This window comes from Elgaria multicarinata, chromosome 4 (assembly GCF_023053635.1).
Source record: "Elgaria multicarinata webbii isolate HBS135686 ecotype San Diego chromosome 4, rElgMul1.1.pri, whole genome shotgun sequence".
Taxonomy (NCBI): domain Eukaryota; kingdom Metazoa; phylum Chordata; class Lepidosauria; order Squamata; family Anguidae; genus Elgaria; species Elgaria multicarinata.
Window position 1 is genome coordinate 55370361 of NC_086174.1, and position 21620 is coordinate 55391980.

General features: G+C 41.1%; 1 protein-coding gene across 6 annotated transcripts in view; it reads left to right on the top strand.

The window, feature by feature from the left end:
* Window positions 1-21620, top strand: part of AKT3 (AKT serine/threonine kinase 3) — a 171124-nt gene that overhangs the window by 75270 nt on the left and 74234 nt on the right. For all 6 annotated transcript variants that reach the window (XM_063124331.1, XM_063124326.1, XM_063124329.1 and 3 more), the window contains one exon: window positions 16270-16395. Coding sequence is in view for 5 of the 6 variants with exons in the window: in XM_063124326.1 (XP_062980396.1) it covers window positions 16270-16395 (126 nt within the window). In the remaining variant the exon portion in view is untranslated. The remainder of the gene's footprint in view (window positions 1-16269; window positions 16396-21620) is intronic.

Genomic DNA, 21620 nt, shown 5'->3' on the forward strand with positions numbered 1-21620 from the left:
CTCCTCATAGGGCTTTTCCCCCCAGAACCCTGATCATCCTCATTGCCATCATCATGGATTAATCTAAATCATAGTTAAAATAAACAATAGAAAAGACTGGTCTAAAACAGTTTATGTACTTAGAATCCTAGAAGGATGGCTCACAAGTTACACATATACAGTCATAATGTTTCTCACACAGCACTGCCACCCAAGCACACAAACTTTCTCTCCCAGGTTGTCCTACCCCCAAATTTTCTCAGTATCTTGCCCCAACTGTTTCTCTCTTTCTCACACACATGCAGTTCACACACACTTTTCCTCATTCACTCTCTCTGTCACACACCCATACCATATTTATCCATCACACACATGCACGCACACACAGCCACACACACTTTACCCATCTCTCTCTCTCCTCTTTAACTAATGAACACACACGTATGCCACTTTTTCTTTCTCACTTTCAACCCCCGACCCCCCAGGTTCACCCTGCTGCCTTCACCAGCTTGCTGTGCCCCTCATAAAATTGCTCCACTGCCCTTCCCAGGTCATCGTCCCCCCGCACACACTGTTGCTCCTCTGCCCTCAGCATCTTCACTGCCTTCCCCAGTTCTTCTAGCTTGCCCGCTACTTTCCCTGGCCCACTTGGCCACTAGGATTGTTCTTCCCCTGCACTGTGCTGATAGTTATCTTTGAATCCCTAAACAGCCACACTACCTGAAAAATCATCTCCTTTCGTATATACATGTCCAGATCCTGAGATTATCTTCAGAAACACTACTCTGAGTGCCCCCACCATATGAAGTGAGATGGGTTGCTACTAAGGAAAGGGCCTTTTCAGTGGTGGCGTCCTTGTTATGGAATGTCCTCTCTAGAGAGGCTTACCTGGCGCTTATGTTTTCTCCTCAGTGCCATGCAAATATCTATTTTCCCAGGCGTTTTAGTTATTTGTTTTTTAAAAACTGTGTTAACACCTTTCACTGCTACTGCTGATTTTTTTAAAATTTTGGTTTAATTTTGTTGTTTAAAACTTTTTTTTTTTTTTAGGTTTCTACATTATGTCGTATTATGGTTTTATAGTTTTTGCTTTTAAGTTTTTATTCTGTGAACTGGCCAGAGGGTTTCAGCTACTGGATAGTATAGAATAGGAGAAACAAAATTATAAGAAGTTCTCTCTTTTCTTAATATGGAGAAAGCCTTTGATAATGTTGAATGGCCAATCTTCTATGAACATTAGATTATTTTGGTTTTGGACCCTCTTGTAGAACATAAATTCAAATGACATACACTTATCCAAAGGCAACTGTAGTGCTAAATAGTAAATCCACAACTGTTTAATTGCCCTTTGTCTGCTTTGCTTTTTGTTATTGCTTTGGAAATTGCTATAATTAGATTATAAAAATTAGAGCAATATAGATTGAAAACCCAACTGTAAAATCCAATTATACAGATGATTTAGTTTTAATTGGACTGGATCAGTGTGAAACTTTAAAATATTGCATCAGTGTATAGTTAGCTTATCTATTAGCAGAAAAGGACAACGGTTATATGATACATTTTAATTCGGTGAAGGAATTGAAAGATATATTTAAAAAGAGTAAGGATTTTTTGGATATCAAAAATAGTGGCTTGACTCTAGTGATGTAACTTGCACTACTCAATAAATGAAACTCGTTGCATCATATACTTACCTGACCATAGTGTCTTTCATGGAAATGATGGAAAATGGGTACTTCAACCTGAGGAGGAGTAGATATTGATAAAAATTCAAGTAAAGATTGAGAATTTATTTCTTTACGCTTATATGGATAATAGTGGGAATTCGTCTCTCCAAGGGGACAGGACTTGGAGGACGGCCCCTCTATAGGCCAGATGGAGAACCTCATTTAGTCAAATTAGGTCTGCAGGCGAGAGGTTCCCCATCCCTGTGTTATGCCATGCATTTTACTTTATAGTAATCAATGTTTCTGTTCTAAAACATTGTTATTTGCCTTGAAATATTCAAATGTGCTGGGATTAAATTGTAATATCCTCTGTCTGTCTGTCTCTCTCCCCTTGAAATAAATGGGAGTTAAAAGTAGATAACTGATCAGATGTACTCAGACTTTAATGTCTGCAACAGGTGGGGAACTTTTTTTTAATTTCAAGGGCCGCATTCCCTTAGGAGGTGTCATCTTTTGGGGGCTGCATGCTAGCGGTGGATGGCAATGAAGCCAGTGGTAGTTGGGGCCAGAGCCAAAAGTGGGTGAAGCTCACTTTTCCCTTGCTTCTCCCTTTCGTCTACCCCTCTCCCTCTCCCTCCCCTCCCCCTCCTCCTTCTTCTCCTTTTCCCAATTCTGGGACTCAAGGCAGCTTTACAAAATTAAAACATATACAATTAAAACATATAAATAGAAATATACAAAAGTTAAAATAGAATTAAACCAACTGTAATATTAAAACATTTAAAAAATTTAAAAGAGAAATAAAAAAAATCCAATGCATTAACACAGGTCCAGAGTATTCTCAAAGGCCTGCTGGACCAAAAACGTTTTTGCCTGCCTCCAAAAGCATAGCAAAGAGGGAGTCAATCTGGCCTCCCTGGGAAAGGATTTCCAGAGCCTTGGAGCAGCCACTGAGAAGGCCCTCTCCTGTGTTCCCACCAGGCATGCCTGTAATGATGGCAGGACCGAGAGAAAGGCCTCCCCTGAAGATCTCAGGGCATGGGCAGGCTTGTAAGGGAGAATACAGGCTTTCAGATAACCTGGATCTGAGCCGAATAGGGCTTAATGGGTCATTACCAGCACTTTGAATTGAGCACGGAAACAGCCTGGAAGCCAGTGGAGCTGTTCTAATAGGGGAGTTGTATGCTCCCTGTAACCAGCCGCGATCAAAAATCTGGCTGCAGCTCTTTGAACAAGCTGAAGTTTCTGAGCACTCTTTGGAGGCAGTCCCATGTAGAGTGTGTTACAGTAGTCCAAATGGGATGTAACTAAGGCATGTGTCACTGGGGCCGGGTCAGACATCTCTAGGAATGGGTGTAGCTAGCGCGCTAGCTTTAACTGTGCTAATACATTCCTGGCCATTGCCAAGACCTGGGCATCCAGGCTCAGGGCTGAATCCAAGAGTACACCCAAGCTGCAAACCTGTGTCTTCAGCGGGAGTTTAATCCCTATTCCCTTATCTGACTTTCGACTGACCAGGGACACCTCTGTCTTGTCTGGATTAAACTTTAATTTGTTTATCCTCATCCAGGCTATTACTGCGGGTTTAGTACCAAAACAGCTTCCTTGGAATCGGGTGGAAAGGAGAAGTAGAGTTGGGTGTAATCAGCATACTGGTAGCACCAAACACCAATATGCCAAACCACCTCTCCCAATAGTTTCATGTATACGTTAAATAGCATGGGGGACAAAACTGAACCCTGAGAAACTCCACATTTGCCCCCATTTGCAGTGCTGCAATGTGTCATGTTTTCCGTTCCCTCCAGCATTCACACGTGCTGGCAAACTGACATGGGATATCCATATCAGTGAGGATTCTTTTATTGAGGGAAATACTTAAAGCTGATAGATGTTCAGAAAGCTTTAGGCTCCAAGATAACATACAGTCAAAATGCTACTGACTAAAATAACAACCTGGTTTCCCAGTTGCTATCTCAATGGTTCCAAAAACAGTTTCCAAATCCGAGCAAGGGAGGGAAATGATTCCTGGTCTGTTCCACAGGGCAATCACAATGGGACATTCTTGAAAGGCTTAACAAACCATCCCAAGGGTGCTAGTCCAAATGCGGCCACACGTTGATAACTCAGGGAACATGGCCAAAGCCTAAAGAAGAACATGGGGTAGGTAAAAAACCTCAGGCTCAAGAAGTCCTGTGCTGGTACTTTAGCACAGGAAACTCCCCACTACCTGAATCTGCAGAGAAAGGGTGCAACAAGAAAAATCAACCTTAGTTTACCCTTTTACTGAGTGGTTGTTGAACAAACACACACAATCCACAACAAACAAAAGTTCATGTCTACGAAAAGCCTCACAGTACTTTTCATGGCACAGACCTTAGTAATCCAAAGTCCAAATAGAAGACAGTCCATGCGCAGAGTGCTTTCAAATTTCCAAACAGTGATGGATCCAAACATGGAGGGATTTCAGGCCATGGGTCAAAAGATGATCCTCGCAAAGATTATCCTTTGCTCCAGCTTATAAAGTGAGGTGTAGGCCTCTTCAAAACCACTTGACAGACAGGGGCTATGGCCCATAAGCCATGCCCGTGTCCAAACAATATCACTGCTCAGCCCAGCAAGATGACGCTACAATTTGAGTGACTCATTCAACAAGGCCCCCTCACCTTTCTAACATTCTCAAGTTCCCAGGGAAACGATGTATCTTCAAGGTCAGAACCACCTCACCCCCAGCTGCAACATCTTTTTGGGACTGGGAGCTTAAGGGGCAGGCTCCTGCTACCTGGGATCGTGTCCATCTGATCCAGCCAGGAGAGGAAGCTTACAAAGCAAGGGACCAATCAGCGGCTGCTGTTGTCCTGCCTTGAGGGGGTTTGCCTAGTCTGCGGGACCTTCCAACTAGGAGGCAGGCTCAGGCTCCCAGCACAGAACCATCTCACCCCCAGCTGCAACATCTTTTTGGGACTGGGAGCTTAAGAGGCAGGCTCCTTTGGGGGTGGGTCCGCCACCAGCAGAGTCACCTCTGAAGGGGGCGACACCAAGACGAGGGCCTGTCCCCTTATTTGTTTGTTTTGTTTTCTCCCCCTACTGACTTATAATTTTGTTGTGTATTTTAAACTTTTTTAAAACATTTCTTTTCCTAAGTTTTAAAACGTATGTTTTAAACTTTGTAATACTGCCTTGAGGCCCAGTATTGGGCAAAAGGCGGGATACAAATAAATATAATAAATAAATATAAATTTTATATATATATATATATATATATATATATATATATATATTATAATATAAATAATATCTATCTATCTATCAAGACAGGGAGTGAGAACTCTGACAGAGATACATTTGCACAGATTCTGATATTTCAAACTAGTTCTAATTAAATCTACAACTTGCAAGGCCTCCACAGCCTTGCTGAAACCTATACCTGACACAATGCTGGATCAAACCATCTAAAACTGCAACCAAATTGGACTTCTGTGCTTTATTTTTTAAAAGAAATAAATTGAAATAGATGTCTCTGATACAACATTAGTCAGTTGCATTTTGATACATTATTCTACAACAGCTTTAAATAGTTTGACCAGAATGTAAATGATTTGTGAATTACTCAGTTTTCTTCAGTGCAGTGTACAAAATTAGAGACCTCTTCCTTAATTGTAATAAGAAGAATTAGAGAGTGTATGCTTTTGCAGTCTAAAAGGGCGTAAATGCAAGCAAAATAATAATTTAGCTTACATTTAACACAGCAGGAAGTCGGATAGAAAATAATCCTTTAAAGCAAAACTACTGCTATATTAACAACTCCAGAGATGCACTTCATTAAATTGTCACAAAGAGTTTCCCCCCTGTGTTTTAGTCTATAGATTTCTGTTTTTCTTTATTTTTCTTTTCAGATGTGAATACATGACCTTGCCCATGTTTGCCTTTTGTGGTACATTTCTGTTCATAAATAATGTTTGTATGATAATCCTAGTGGTTTGTGCATGGTACAGTTAACTGGACTTGAGAACTAACAGCACAGCTTTAAATGATGTTGGCTTAGCAACATAAATATTTTTAGAGTAATTCTGAGATTTCTATTATAACAGTTATTTACCCATAGTTAGTTGTGGTCAACAATTGCCCATAGTTTATTGTTGGGTTGTCTCTGGGTTGTTTGACCCCTAAACAATTCAGAGTTCCAGAGTTCCATGAATGGGGTGTTTTTGGTTTGTTAATTCTTGTATTAAACAATCCACAAATTGTTGTTGCGTGCAAACCAGGTCATTGATTTCTTACAAATCTTCACTTAGGGTATGAGTGTCTCTCTGTCATATTTTGTAATGCTTTCTTTAGTTATGAATAATTCCTAGTGTTCCTCAAAATGCCTATACTGCTTATCATTCCTGTTATTATGTTTTACCTTCCCTTGTGGCTTTGTGGGATATTCTTTAGGGCAGTTTTTAAAATGTATATTTTCAGGCTTAAGCATATGAACCAATAACTTTACTTTGCAAAATGAGGTATTCATTAGTGGGAGTGAACTATCAGGCAGGCAGGCATTCAACCAGGTATTTTACTGTAAGAACATATTGCTTAACTGTGGCAGATTCATTCAGTCCTTTCTGGTATGAATTTTTGTTTGATTGGTTGTTTCACCAAAGCACCAGATTTTTTAGTGACAACCCTGAATAGAAATGGCAAAAATAAGTAAATTAAGACCCTACTTAACAATATCTAGATTTTAAATCTATGGGAATTTTTGAAGTTTGAAGATTGTGTGTGTATGTGTAACATATGTATGTGTTGACAGAGAGTTTGAACATTTATATGTATTCAGCCTGTGCTGGGGTATATTGGGATATACGCATGGGTAAATTAATATGTTTGTGCATCCCAACATTCAGAAATCTGGTTGCCATTGGCAAGTATCACTGGACTTCTGATGAGAAGGATTCCCAGCAATGTATATCCCTTTCCCTGAGGTGCCATTTGTTTTGCAGTTTAACAAAGATTAGAAACAGCAGCACACTTTCTTGCTGTTTCTTTTTGAAACTTCAGCTCAATTGAGATAAGGCTCTGCCTCCCTCCCAACCCTCTATGCTTGCTAGAGGGTTCCAGGAGAGAAGCAGGGATTTTTTTTCAGGGCCAGATTAAATAGTCTGTTAAATACATTGTTAAGGTGTGTTCCTGTTTACCTGTGTCTATGGTATCCATGTATCTAAACAACATGCATCAAGGGTCTTTTGCCTAGAATCATGATGAACAGCAGCAGGATGCTAAACTGGGGGTGGGAGGCAATAGACTTAAAAGTGAGCTCTCTAAAATGGGGAATTATCAATGACGCAAGAGACAAATATCAGAATAATCAAGTATAGTGTACTATAATAATAGAAGGAGTTATACACAATGGGCATGTCTACACCAGCCCTATATCCCGGGATCATCCCTGTGCATCCAAATGACACACAGGGGATCCTGGGAGCAGGCAGGGACGATCCCTCCATCTGCCTGGGAGAATCCCTAGGTGTAGAAAGGGCCACAGACAGCATTTCGTTAACCCTGTGGAGCGGTATAAAATGGAGGAAAGGATTAAGGTAGAGCAGCATGCAAGGGATTTAGACAAGAGGAGGAAAAGCTGCTCTAAATAAGGAGATAAGAGAGCAGAAGGGGTGCCATACTAGCTGGGGATGGTGGAAGTTGTAGTTCTGCACATCTGGTAGGGGCAGGCTGGGTTAGCTAGATATTTGAGGGATCTAATTGTTAAGGCTATTGGGATCTAAATTCAGATAACCTGACCCACAGAGACATGAGTAAACCTTATTAGCATTAGTGTGGAGAGAAGGAAGGAAAGATTAAGGGGAGCTAAAGGATCAAGATGCATATATTACCTACTCGAAGGCAAAAAGAAAAGAGTAAGTTTTCTTTTCATGTCTGACTCAACACTTTTGCCTGGGAGGGGAGGGGTGTCAAGCATGCCTATATATAGCAACTCCCCAATGCCCTGCCTGTATCTGAATGAAAAAATGAAGTCTTGGAGGAGGAAGGTTCTGCTCCTTTGCACATGTGCAGTTATGTTGCTGAACTTGCACATGAGCAGATCAACACATTGCATTGAATAGAGAGGAGGTCTCTCTGTGTGTAGCAGCACACATTCTGTCAGCAGCATTAATTGCCATTGATTGTTGCATCTAGAATTGATCATATGGGAAATTGTGGGAGGGAGATGCAGGTGGGGCTCTGCCCGCTCCCCACTGCAATGGGCCTACTGTGCCTGGAGATGAATTTCTGGAAAAGTTCTATGTTAAAACATGGGTTTAGGAGAGGGGTTTCCTCTTTGGATCAGAAAAGGGTTAACGGGGTATCTAGGATACTAGTGGGTTTGCCACAGGTGGTGAGCACAAAAATGCAGAGTGCAAAGGGGAAAGTACATGTACAAATTCTGGGTGGAGGTCCTGAACCTTATCACATGCTGATGAGTATTCAGTGTATTTAAAGGTGCCTTGGCAAGTTTTTTCTCCCTTTTGAAGGCTCTAGGATGGTTTGATAGCATTAAGGATAGGGCAGGATGAAGTCCTCTGCATATTCTGGAGGTCCTATGCCCATTGCATTTGAGTGGAATCTCCCAATTGTTGTATATACCAAAACAGATCAGACTATGTCCATCTGATTTATAGCCCCGAATGTCGACACTTTTACTTGATATCACTGATGTGGCATGGATCCCCCCCAATGCGTTATTTCCACAGAAAGATTTCCATTTCGTAAGTTCATTAGTAACAATAAATGGATGCTAGTAGAAAATTAATATTAAGTAAGTTTGGCAATTTCAAAATTAATGTATGTGAGAAAATACATAGATGTGACAGAAATGCACATACACATGTCCCAGTGTGAAATGAAACCAATAAATAGTAATAGCAAAACTGAAGATACCCCAACAACCTATGTGAAAAGAGAGTTGAACTCTGTTGAAATGGATGAAGTATTTGTGAGCATATCATGAACAGTTCTTTGGTTTGCTAAAATTAATTAGTGCAGCCTTCCAGATGTGTTGGACTACAGCTCCAAGTATCGTGTGCCAAGCATACTGGCAGGGGGATGCTGGGGGTTGTAGTCAAACACATCTGAAGGGCACTATTTATTTATTTATTACATTTATATACCACCCCACAGCCGAAGCTCTCTGGGCGGTTCACAAAAGTTAAAACAGTAAACATTAAAAAGTATACAAAATTTAAAAACCATCAGAAACATAAAAACAACAGTATAAAAACAACAGTATCCATTTAAAAAACAACAGTTCTGGAGTCCGTTAGAAAACAAACTTAGCGTTGTTAAATGCTGTTAAATGCCTGGGAGAAGAGAAAAGTCTTGACCTGGCGCCTGAAAGATAACAGTGTTGGCGCCAGGCGGGCCTCATCAGGGAGATCATTCCACAGTCGGGGGGCCATCACCGAAAAGGCCCTCTCCCTTGTTGCCATCCTCCGAGCTTCCCTCGGAGTAGGCACTCAGAGGAGGACCTTAGATGTTGAGTGCAGTGTACGGGTGGGTTCATGTCGGGAGAGGCGTTCCATCAGGTATTGCGGTCCCAAGCCATGTAGGGCTTTATAGGTTAAAATCAGCACCTTGAATTGGGCTCAGAAATGTATAGGCAGCCAATGCAAGCGGGCCAGAATCGGTGTTATATGTTCAAACCTCCCTGTTCCAGCTATCAATCTGGCCGCTGCATTCTGCACAAGCTGCAGCTTCCAAACTGTCTTCAAAGGCTGCCCCATATAGAGGGCATTGCAGTAATCTAATTTGGAAGTTACCAGAGTATGGACAACTGAAGCTAGATTATCCCTGTCCAGATAGGGGCGTAACTGGGCCACCAACCGGAGTTGGTAGAAAGCACTCCGTGCCACCGAGGCCACTTGAGCCTCAAGTGACAGAGATGGTTCTAGGAGAACCCCCAAGCTACGAACCTGCACCTTCAGGGGGAGTGCAACCCCATCCAGAATTAGTTGAACACCCCCCATCCGGTCAGAAGAACTACCCACCAGCAGCATCTCAGTCTTGTCTGGATTGAGTTTCAGTTTATTAGCCCTCATCCATTGTTGCAGCCAAGGCACCGGTTCAGCACATCCACAGCCTCACCTGATAAAGATGAAAAGGAGAAGTAGAGCTGCGTGTTGACAGTGTACTGATGACAACACACTCCAAAACTCCGGATGACCGCACCCAACGGTTTCATGTACATGTTAAACAGCATGGGGGACAAGACTGACCCCTGCAGAACCCCATACTGTAGAGTCCATGGGGCCAAGCAATGTTCCCCAAGCACCACCTTCTGGAGCCCACCCGCCAAGTAGGAGTGCCTCCGACTCCCAACTCAGTCAGATGTTCCAGAAGGATACCATGGTTGACAGTATCGAAAGCCGCTGAGAGATCAAGGAGAATCAACAGAGTCACACTCCCCCTGTCTTTCTCCCGACATAGGTCATCATACAGGCGACCAAGGCTGTTTTTGTGCCAAAATCAGGACTGAAACTCGACTGAAATGGATCCAGATAATCAGTCTCATCCAAGAGTGTCTGGAGCTGGCCCGCAACCACCTGCTCAAGGACCTTGCCCAGGAATGGAACATTTGCTACCAGCCTGTAGTTACTAAGATTTTCCGGGTCCAAGGAAGTTTTCTTCAGGAGTGGTCCCACTACCGCCTCTTTCAGACAGCCTGGGACCATTCTCTCTCAGAGAGAGGCATTAATCACTTCCTTGGCCCAGCCGGCTGTTCCATCCTTACTAGCTTTTATTAGCCAAGAGGGGCAAGGATCTACAGTACAGAGGTGGTTGCGCGGACCTGTCCAAGCACCTTGTCAACATCCTCGAGCTGTACCAACTGAAACTCATCCAAGAAAACTGGTCAAGGCTGTTGGTTCATGAAGGCTGAGTGAGTGTGCCAACAGTTTGCAGTGTCTTTGCTTTTTTCTTACATTTCCACAATGTAGGTGAGGGAATACATGCCATAAATATTCCAATAAAAAGCTAAATAATATAATTTTAAATCACATTAAGTGTGTTTTAATTTCCCCCCTCAAAATATTTCAACTCACTATTTCAGGTTGTTATGGTGTATTGAGAGCAAACCCCCTCTGACATAGGGTACTTTTAGCTTTGTTTACTTAATACAGTAAAATAAACATGCTAAAATAGACCTCTCTAGGGCAGACTGAAATATTTCCAATGCAAATGACCCAATGCAAATTAGGCTAATTCAAAATGTTTGGGAAAACCCATAACACTCCTTGAGGTATCTTACCTGGATAACATAGGAGCATACTTAAAACAACAGCCCCTTAGCAACAACATGTTTGTGTTGGAGGTGTCTTTTCCCTTTCTTTTAAATAACAGCTATTGGGGACTCTGATCAGAATCGGGACCTGATAAAAATCCCCCCCTAAATATGTTGTTCATCCCAGGAGGGAAGCTGCCACTGGCACCAATAGCAGTTTCCCTCCTGGGACAAATAGCACCTTGGTGGCAAGAATCATTGGAACGGCAGTGTGGGAAAGAATTCCATGCAACAAGATCACTCTCCATCACAGCTGGTATTTAAAAGGAAAAGAAATAAACATATTACTTGCACACATTTAATGTAACTTCTAGTTTGACCCTAACATGTACTGTTGTTTGCAGGAAGTTAATAAGAGTCAGAGAGACTCATACAGTTTTAACCTACTCCAAATCTCACCAGAAATTAGAATAGTTACTGTGTCTCTCCCTTGAGTCCTCTGCATGTGAATGAAGATTTATTTCAGTTGCGTTGAACTTTGGATAAGATACCAAACTGTAGCAAAAACTGAAAGAAATCCCTGCCTTTTACCAAGCATTCTGGCAAGTACTAAAGGTTGGGAGAAGTGTGTTGTCTTCTCTGACTTGCACCATTTGGGTAACAGGTGTCTCTGCTGCTTCTCCATACCTCAATGCGAATGAGTGAAATCCTTGCCTCTCCCCCAAGCCTTCTGCAACTGCCAGAGACCTAGGGGATGGGAAGGGTTGGAGTTAGTGATGAATTCCAATAAGTGCTGGTTAGTAAATGCAGCCAGTATTTGTAGACTACTGTGTATATTTACATATTTATTCTTCCGTGCGTAACCAACAAGGATAGATAGCAGCTAATGTCACAATGATTTTCAGTTGTAAAGAAGGTATAAGTTTGGGGTAAGAGCTGTGTGGGTAGGGTGGAAGTTGGAGTTAGTGGAGATTATTAAGCAAACCACAAACATATTGTCAGTGACATATCTAGACATATTTTATTACCAAAGGCCCAGAAAGCTGATGCTGTTCAATTGTGCCAGTCAGCCTTAAACCTTACTCAACAGCTTCCCTGAAAAGCAATGACTGGATACAGAACAGTATTTTCTTGGGAATTTGCATTAATATCTGTCTTTTTGAGGAGGGGGCAAACTACTCCTACTTGTCCTCCTTGCCTAGATATTTTTTTTTACTAACAAGGATATTCATAGGTCCAATTTGAAAGTAGTGAGTTCAGCAACTCACACATTATATCTGCAGGTGAGTCCCACTCAAACTGACCTATAAAAACAGGACAATGCTGAGCTTCAGACAGCTAACAGTCTAGTCAAATACACTTTTTGTCTGCATAATTGATAGCAAACTTGTAAGAACAAGTGGAGGCAGTTTGGATTTAAAAAACTAGACTCAATCCAGAATAGCTCTGCTACATGGGAGACTTTGCAGATGCAGTGGCCATAGAGAAGGAAAAAAGTCATTGAGAGCACAATCTCATTGAGAGATTGCATATTTCTTAATACCTTTTAGAAAGTTAATTGTTGTGTGTAATTAGATGAAATAGAGCATTTTAGCAACAGTTGAATCAAAGATGTTGTTGCCTAGGGAGCATATTATGTATATTTCAATGCAGCCATGGGCCGATTTTATTTTTTTACTAGAATTCTGAGATCCTACCAGCCAGAGCTGAGTGTAAAATAGGGACTTGGGTGTTGGAGGAATAAGCTTCAAAATGGTGGCCAATGGGGCAAAGCCAGTGCTTAATATAGGGTAGTGTATGATATCATTCTTTTCAGGTGGACCTAAGCAATCAACAATGATAAGCCTTGCAGGAGTTATCTACTCAGAAGGTTCCCTGCATGCTATGCATCCAACAGTTATTGAGACTGATGGCAGCTACTATTGTAGTAGTGCCTTTCACAAAGTAAGGATGCGGGTCTTCCATAATTGGTTTGTTCCAGTATTCAACCCTTTGTGTTAAGCCTGTCTTTGTGATCCCTGGGAAGTGGCAAATACATTGGCATAGGTGTGAGACTCCCTTTTCCTCAGCCTTTTCCATCTCAGACCCTTACTGCAGTGCATCTCTGTTGGGAGGGTGTCTCACACTCTGGACCCTTGGAAGTGCAAGGGGTGAGGGCAAAAGTTGGGACTGCATGTCACACCAATTTCTTGGAGTCGCAGGCAATTGGAAGCCCTAAGAGCTTTTGATACTGATCTCAGAGGCCACTTGGTTCAAGTAGTCTCGGATAATACCACCACTGTTTACTTCTTGAACAAGTAAATGTGCAAGAAATCTGGTCATTCCAACCCTTCGAATCTTCAACTGATGCATCTGCAGTGCACATTGCTGGAGTGGACAATAACATAAGCGACTAGCTGAGTTAGACTTACTCTGCTTCCCATAAGTCGGAAGTGGACAGGGCAATCCTCGCAGATCTATTTTGCCTTTGGAGCATTCTGGAAGCTCAGGCACCCAATGCCATTTGCCCAAAATTCTGCAGCAGAGCAGGGGATGCCTTTGTTTTCCAGTGGACAGAAATACAAAGATAATGACAGATGGAATGGACTTCATCCTGTGGTGGCCAAGGCATTCCCCCTCCTTTTTCAGCTTTCCCACGGGAAGTGCCATTGTCTTCCATCAATACCGAATCTCATCACACGGGATTGAGGCAAGATACATATCTGGACCTCAACATGCTACAACTGACGGCTTGAAGAGTTTGTTGACCCTTTCCAACTCTTCAGTCTCTGATTTAATAAAATGCATTGTGGACACTGCTCATAAGCCATCGATGAGATGTTCTTATGAGGGCATCCTTCTGCTTGACTCTTTATGCCAAGGATTTAAAACTTTCTTCCCTGAGCGTATATCTGTCAACTGTATCTGTCTCTCTTGCTCCACTGGATGGTTTTTCTATTTTTTCAGTCGCATTGGTTAAACAGTTTCTTTTTAGTATACAAAATCTCTGAATTGGAGTTTGTCAGTTGTTTGAAGGCCTTCACTGCCAAGCTGTTCAAAGCACTTGTGATGATAGATTTCTGTGTCCTGTCTTGTAAAACTGCCTTTCTGGTGGCTATTACATCAGCCCACCAGTCCAGAGAACTGTGTGCATTTCATGTAGATCCACGTTAAATGACTTTCCATCATGATACAGTTAGGCATTATTTGAAAAGGAATTGAGAATAAAACTGCCAGTATTGTACTGCCTTTATACAAATCTATGGTGTGATCACAGAATAATATGAACAGTTCTGGTCACCACACCTAAAAAAGATATTGTAGAGCAGAAAAAAGTGCAGAAAAAGGCAACTAAAATTATCAAGGGGCTGGAGCATCTCCCCTATGAGGGAAAGTTACAACAGCTGGGAGAGTGTAGCTTGGAAAAAAGGAGGCTAAGGGGAGACATGATGGAGGTGTACAAACTTATGCATGGTATGGAGAATGTGGATAAGACTTCTTTCTCCCTCTCCCATAATATTGGAACCCGGGGTCATCCCATGAAGCTGATTGGTGGGAGATTCAATAGGTGGATGTATTGCAATATGAAGATAACTGAAGTATTTAAAAACCTTTAATATACTGAGCAATATAGCTACTCTGTATAGTTCAAGTATATATATATAAAACCTATATGGTATTGCATAAACATCAATAGGAACAATGAAGAACAAAGAAACAATAAAAAACCAAACGCATTTCCACCATGCATGGTCTTCTTCAGTGGTCTAATAAAATATACATGTACATAAAGTGTTGAGAGTTATTTTTGAATCGTCATAGCCACTTCACACTCTAGTCTGTTTGTCTTTTAAAGGCTCAATATGGCTCTAGTTATTCTCAAGCTTATGGCTTTTGGATAAGCCCTCATGTCCCAACTGGTGGGATAGTTTTTAAATGGCAAGATGCTGTTTTCTTTAAGTAGCGAGTTCAGCACAAAATATAGCAGTTTTCCAGCATTTTGTTCACTGGAAAACAGTATCAATGTTTCATAGAATCATAGACTCATAGAATAGCAGAGTTAGAAGGGGCCTACAAGGCCATCGAGTCCAGCCCCCTGCTCAATGCAGAAATCCACCCTAAAGCATCCCTGACAGATGGTTGTCCAGCTGCCTCTTGAATGCCTCTAGTGTGGGAGAGCCCACAACCTCCCTAGGTAACTGATTCCATTGTCGTACTGCTCTAACAGTCAGGAAGTCATTTACTGTATGTTTCCGAGCCCGATTCAAGGTGCTGGTTTTAACCTATAAAGCCTTACACGGCTTGGGACCACAATACTTGATAGAACGCCTCTCCTGACATAAACCTGTAAAATGTAATTTTTTTAAAAAATGTAATAAATAAATAAACCTACCCATACACTGCGCTCAACATCCAAGGTCCTCCTCCGGATGCCTACTCCCAGGGAAGCTCAGAGCACAGCAACAAGAGAGAGGGCCTTTCCTGTGGTGACCCCCCAATTGTGGAACATTCTCCCTGACGAGGCCTGCCTGGTGCCGACATCGTTAACTTTTCGGTGCCAGGTCAAGACTTTTCTCTTCTCCCAGGCATTTAGCAATGTGTAATTAGCCTGGGTTTGTTTTTGTGTTTTTAAATGTATGTTTTTGTGATTTTAAAATTTTGTATATTGTTTGTAAGTGTTTTCATCTTATGTAAACCGCTCAGAGAGCTTCAACTATGGGGTGGTATACAAATGTAAATAATAATAATAATAATAATAATAATAATAATAATAATAATAATAATAATAATAATAATAATTTTTTTACTAGTCCTGATAGCTATGTGCTACCTCCAGTATCTGAGACAGTAAGGCTGTGTGCACCAGTTGCTGGGGAACATGGGTGGGAGGGTGCTGTTGCACTTATGTCCTGCTTGTGGGTCCCTGGTTAACACCTGGTTGGCCACTGTTTGAACAGTGTTGGAGTAGATGGACCTTTGGTCTGATCCTGCATGGCTGTTCTTACATTCTTATAGAAGTTTCCCAGATGGGGTTCTGCACAGGCCCAGAGTTCAGATGTGTGAATACACAGATGACCACTGGAGGAACTACAGTTTCAGGTTACAGTCTTTTTTTGTATGCCAACAGTAATTCTTTGCTCATAAATTAGAAGCATAGATACAAGGTAGGGTTCTTAAATTTTTACCAGTGCTTGCTCCTTAACATCAGCTAGATCATCAGACATTAGCAGATGGCAATGTTTATCTCCATTCCAGGAAAAGCTTCACCTACTGATTTCTGTATATCAGGCATGTTAAACACATAGGAGTAGGCCAGACATGCTTTTTATTGATCATTTGGCAACCCTTTTTCAAGTAGACTTTTTGTATTAATCATGTTTTCTTGTGTAGGGGAATATATTAAAAACTGGAGGCCAAGATACTTTTTATTGAAGACAGACGGCTCTTTCATTGGATATAAGGAGAAGCCTCAAGATGTGGATCTACCATATCCTCTTAACAACTTTTCAGTAGCAAGTAAGTATCTTTAGTAACCACTTAAAGTTTTTTTTTTTTTACAGTAGAATGAAAAAGTTTTTGAAATGCATAAATTTTATATGTTGTCTCTTTAAAATCCTTTGAAATGCTTTTGGATTCTACTAGGCTTGAAAAAATTCAAGGTGCCCCTAAAAACTGTTGCTGTTAGGAATTGAAATCCCATAAGTGCAGCTCCTTTAATTTGAATTCTTAGTTTTGGGCAGTAATGCTGCAGTACTATACATACTTATTTAGGCATAAATCTTGTTGAACTCAATTGTACTAAATAAACATGCATAAAACTAGCTGCAAGGCTGCAATTCCATTGCAAGTCCCATTGAATTAAGTAGGATTTAATTCTGAGTAATCATGGGCAGTGTTAGATTGTAATCCTAAAACAGTTAACAGTTCTTTGTGTAGTTTTTGGATTGTCAGAAGTCATAAAGGGACTGAGACATTGACTGTGTATGGACGCAACAGTGGCATCCAGTGGGAAATCGTGGGTTAATTAACCCGTGATTAGTTCTTGGGATAACTTTGGGTTGTTTAAGCCTCAAATGACCCCAGCATCCCTGTTCGGACATTAAAGAAACAACCTACAAATGCCGAATTTGTTGGTTGTTCAGGAAACCAGAAGCGGCTCATGCAGAACAATATGTGGGTTAACAGACCCAAGAATTGCCGCCAGACGCTACCATTATGTCCAAAGGGAGCCAATGAAGCCGCTAATGAAGAACTTATTGTCTGGCATTAGATCTTATTCTAGTACTTCTGCCTATGAACCTTTCTTGCCCTTAAGCCTGAACTGATGATATACATGAAAGCAATTATGAGTTGGTTCAGCTTAATTACATCGGAAGCAGGGGTTTACAACTTCTAGTGTGCCTTGGTAGCCAAGGAGTATATATTATTATTATTATTATTATTTACATTTATATACCGCCCCATAGCCGAAGCTCTCTGGGCAGTTTACAAAAGTTAAAAACAGTGAACATTAAAAGAAATATACAAAATTTAAAACCATAAAAAGCATAAAATATTTTTATTTATTTATTGCATTTTTATACTGCCCAACAGCTGAAGATCCCTGGGCGGTTCACAAAAACTAAAACTATTCAAAGTATAAAACAAACAAATACAAACAAAAACAGCTGTAAAGTCCAATTCCACCATGACATTGCAACAGCCTTAAATGGAGTTTTGAAATATTGCAGTTTTATCAGACTGAATGAAATTATATATTAGTAACTTATGCTTTATCTAGTTTAATGAACTGACAACTGCCGAGCTGCTGTGTTCCTCACTAGCTCTGGCTTCCAGAGTAGCCTTAAGGACAGCCCCACATAGAGTGCATTGCAGTAAACCAGTCTTAAGGTTACTAATGCCTATACCACTGCTATCCCTGCCCAGAAGAGGCCATAGATGGTGAGCCAGCTGAAGATCATCATCATCATCATCATCATCATCATCATCATCTTACCCGCCTCTCCATTTTGATCGAGGCGGGGAACACTCCGAGCTGCCACAGCCACTGCCACATAGTTTGGGGGCCTCCAATGACAATTATGGATCTAGAAGTGCCCCCAAACTATGAACCTGATTTTTCAGAGGGATTTTCCAGAAAAGGTAGTGAGCCTGTCTCCTGGACTTGGGAACCACTCATCCACAGGGCTTCCATCTTGCTAAGATTCAGCTTCAGCTGCATTTAATTGATTTGTTTTAATGCTGTAGTGCTTTATTGAATTGACTTATCTGGATTTTTTGATTTTACCTGTTTTAACCCATCTGTCAGGGATGCTTTAGGGTGGATTCCTGCATTGAGCAGGGGGTTGGACTCGATGGCCTTGTAGGCCCCTTCCAACTCTGCTATTCTATGATTCTATGAACCCATAGAACAATTGTTATAGGGAAACTAAACTAACTGAATAACACTTATGGGCATGTTTGTGTATATTTCTAATCAATATTTATTTGCAGTGTTCTATATTAGCTTCATCTTAGTAGTTTAATTAGTGATTCTACCCTTATAAAAATATAAGCTTGATCAGAACAAAGGCTTATGAACTGCCCAGAGAGCTTCGGCTATTGGGCGGTGTAAAAATGTAATAAATAAATAAATAAATAAATTATCTAGTCCAGCCTATTTCCCAGTGTGGTCAACCAAGATATTGGATGGCATTAAAAAGTCTGCTGTTGTTCTCTTCTAACTATTGATCAGAAGCATGGTGTGCATATATACATCATGACCTATCAAGTCAAAGATTGCCGATCCTCTAGTTCCTTCCTCCACTTTCTGTAGGAGAAAGTTATCACCCACACATGTCAGGAATTTCTTGGAAGAGACGCTTTTGGCAGTATTTGCCTCCCAACAGATATCAGGGTAATTGAAGTCCCCATCACTACTACATCACACTTCCTTGAAACACTGGCTGTTTGTTTCTCAAAAGTTTTGTCCTCGTAAATGTAAATGTTCATTCTTGACATTTTTAGTTTTGTTCTATAGAGTCCTATGTTTCTTATGCTGTAAGCAATCATTTAATGTAGTTCTAGTCTATTCAGACAGTAACTACAAATTTACTAACTGAGTTTACTTTAATTTTTTAAAAAAATAATGATAATTTTATGAACAAACTAAGTTATGCATAAAATAACTTTAGGAACAGAAAGGCTGCTTTGCATCCCTAAAGCAGCCCTCCCCAACTTGGTGCCTTCTGGGAGTTTTGGACTACAGTACCCAGAATTCCTGACCATTGCCCATACTGCCTTAGGCTGATGGGAACTGAAGTCCAAAATATCTGGAGGGCACCAGGTTGGGGGAGGCAGTCTTAAAGCTACAAAGTGATTTTAGATATGTAAAGTATGCTAAAACAAAACAAGTATTTCTTATTTTTCAATTTTCACAAAATTTGTTGTCCCCCCCACAAAAAAGCCATGCATTTTAACTTTAACTATGTGGCTGCGAGAGCTGGACCATAAGGAAAGCTGAGCAAAGGAAGATAGATGCTTTTGAACTGTGGTGTTGGAGGAAAATTCTGAGAGTGCCTTGGACTGTAAGAAGATCAAACCAGTCCATACTCCAGGAAATAAAGCCAGACTGCTCACTTGAGGGAGTGGTATTAAAGGCAAAACTGAAGTACTTTGGCCACATAATGAGAAGACAGGATACCCTGGAGAAGAGGCTGATGCTAGGGAAAGTGGAAAAGGCAAAAGGAAGAGGGGCCGACCAAGGGCAAGATGGATGGATGATATTCTGGAGGTGACAGACTTGACCTTGGGGGAGCTAGGGGTGGCGACAACCGACAGAAAGCTGTGGCGTGGGCTGGTCCATGAAGTCACGAAGAGTCGGAAATGACTGAACGAATAAACAACAACAAATGTGGCTATTCACACATAATGACAATCCATTGGTTTAATGGGGATGCATTGGCATCCTGTATGTATGTATACAAGCCTGCTGTATGCTTGCCTCTTCTGCTTTACTCACAATCAACTACTCCTGAGTATGACATCCAAACCCAGACTGCTGGATTGTTTGGGGGCTAAGGAACACAGCAGTTAGCCCAACAACAAACCATGGGTAAACCTCCCAGTTTTTTAGCCACTGAACACAGCAGTCTGGGGGCTCATCTACACCAAGCAGGATACTCCACTATGAAAGTAGTATGAAAGCAGTATATAAAAGGCAGGAGCCACACTACTACTTTTTAGCGGTATGGAAGTGCACTGACAACTGTTGGGGCCAAAGACACATACCATATAACACTTTCATACCACTTTCATAGTGTTATATCCTGCAGATGTGTCATGGGCCCCATCAGTGCACTTCAGTACCAATATAAATTAGTAGTGTATCTCCTGCCTTTTATAGTAGAATATCCTGCTTGGTGTAGATGAGCCCTGGGTTTGGATGTCATACTCAGTAGGAGCCAATCATAGGTTGCTGAGCAGATTGTGGGTTGCTGAGAAAAATTGGAAGCAGCAGCAGCCTCTCTCCCACTCATACACATTGGGTTTTAAGCCAATGCATTATGTGTGAACCAGGTCAGTGGGTTGTTAACCACGAACAACCCAAAGTTCACAATCCAACAACAAACCAGGTATTTTCTTTCTGGGGTCATTTGTGGTTACCAACCTATAGTTAAACCATAGTGAAGGATTTTCACGTATCAACAATCCCTCGATTCAATAACAACCCATGATTCAATGGCAGTACATAGTGACCTGATTTCCACATATCAATAACCCATTGGTTTTAAAACCAATGGGTTGTTGTGCATGAGTGCACTCGCATCTTCCGCTTTATAGCACAACCCATGATTGGCTTCTTCGTAGGTTAAGCAGCGTGATGTGCGAACCCAGACTACTTGGTTCTTTAGGGGCTAATCAACCCAGCCCATGGTTTGTTGTTGGGGTAATGGCTGGGTTGTTTAACCCCAAAACAACCAAGTGGTCCCAGTTTGCTTTTCACACTTGATAACCTATGAAGGAGCTGATTGCGGGTTGTGTGCTAAAGCAGAAATGGCGGGCATGCTGCTGCTGAGCACCCAGTGATGCACAACAACCCAGCAATTTTTAAAGCATTGGGTTGTCATTACATGCAAACTGGTCCACTCAGCCCATATTCTGGGTTTTCATGACATGCAAACATATTTCTGTATTTTTACCAAAATTGTTTTTTTTACAAGATTGCAGTTCTCATTTATTGGTAAAGAATGTTGTAGTTGTTCCTTGTTTATTTTATTTAAGTCACAGGGTCATTTCTCAAAAGTACAGTATTTGCTTTGGATGTATAAGAGTCTAAGTTCAATCTCCGACACCTCTGGTTTAAAGAGTCGTAGGCTTCAGGGTTGGAAATGATATTTTGAGATTTTAGAGAGCAGCAGCCAGTCAGAGTACACAGCAGTGATTATAGTTAGACAGTATCTAAGGCTGCTTCATATGTTCTGATATGTCCCTGGAGTTTATTACTTTATATATTATTTTATATTGAGCAGAAAAATAATAATTCGCAAACTCTAAAGGTATCTATCTATATCCATTTATGTATTGAGAATAAAATAAAATGTTATTTTATTCTCTCTCTAGGGAGAGGGAGTAAACATTTTGTATCATACTGTGCAGACATTTGAAAATTTTCGATATCACCCCTAACTCCATTTAAACTAGGATTTTGTGGCTGGGATAGGCTTTGAGTATACTTATCCTAACGATTTTTTTAAAAAAAA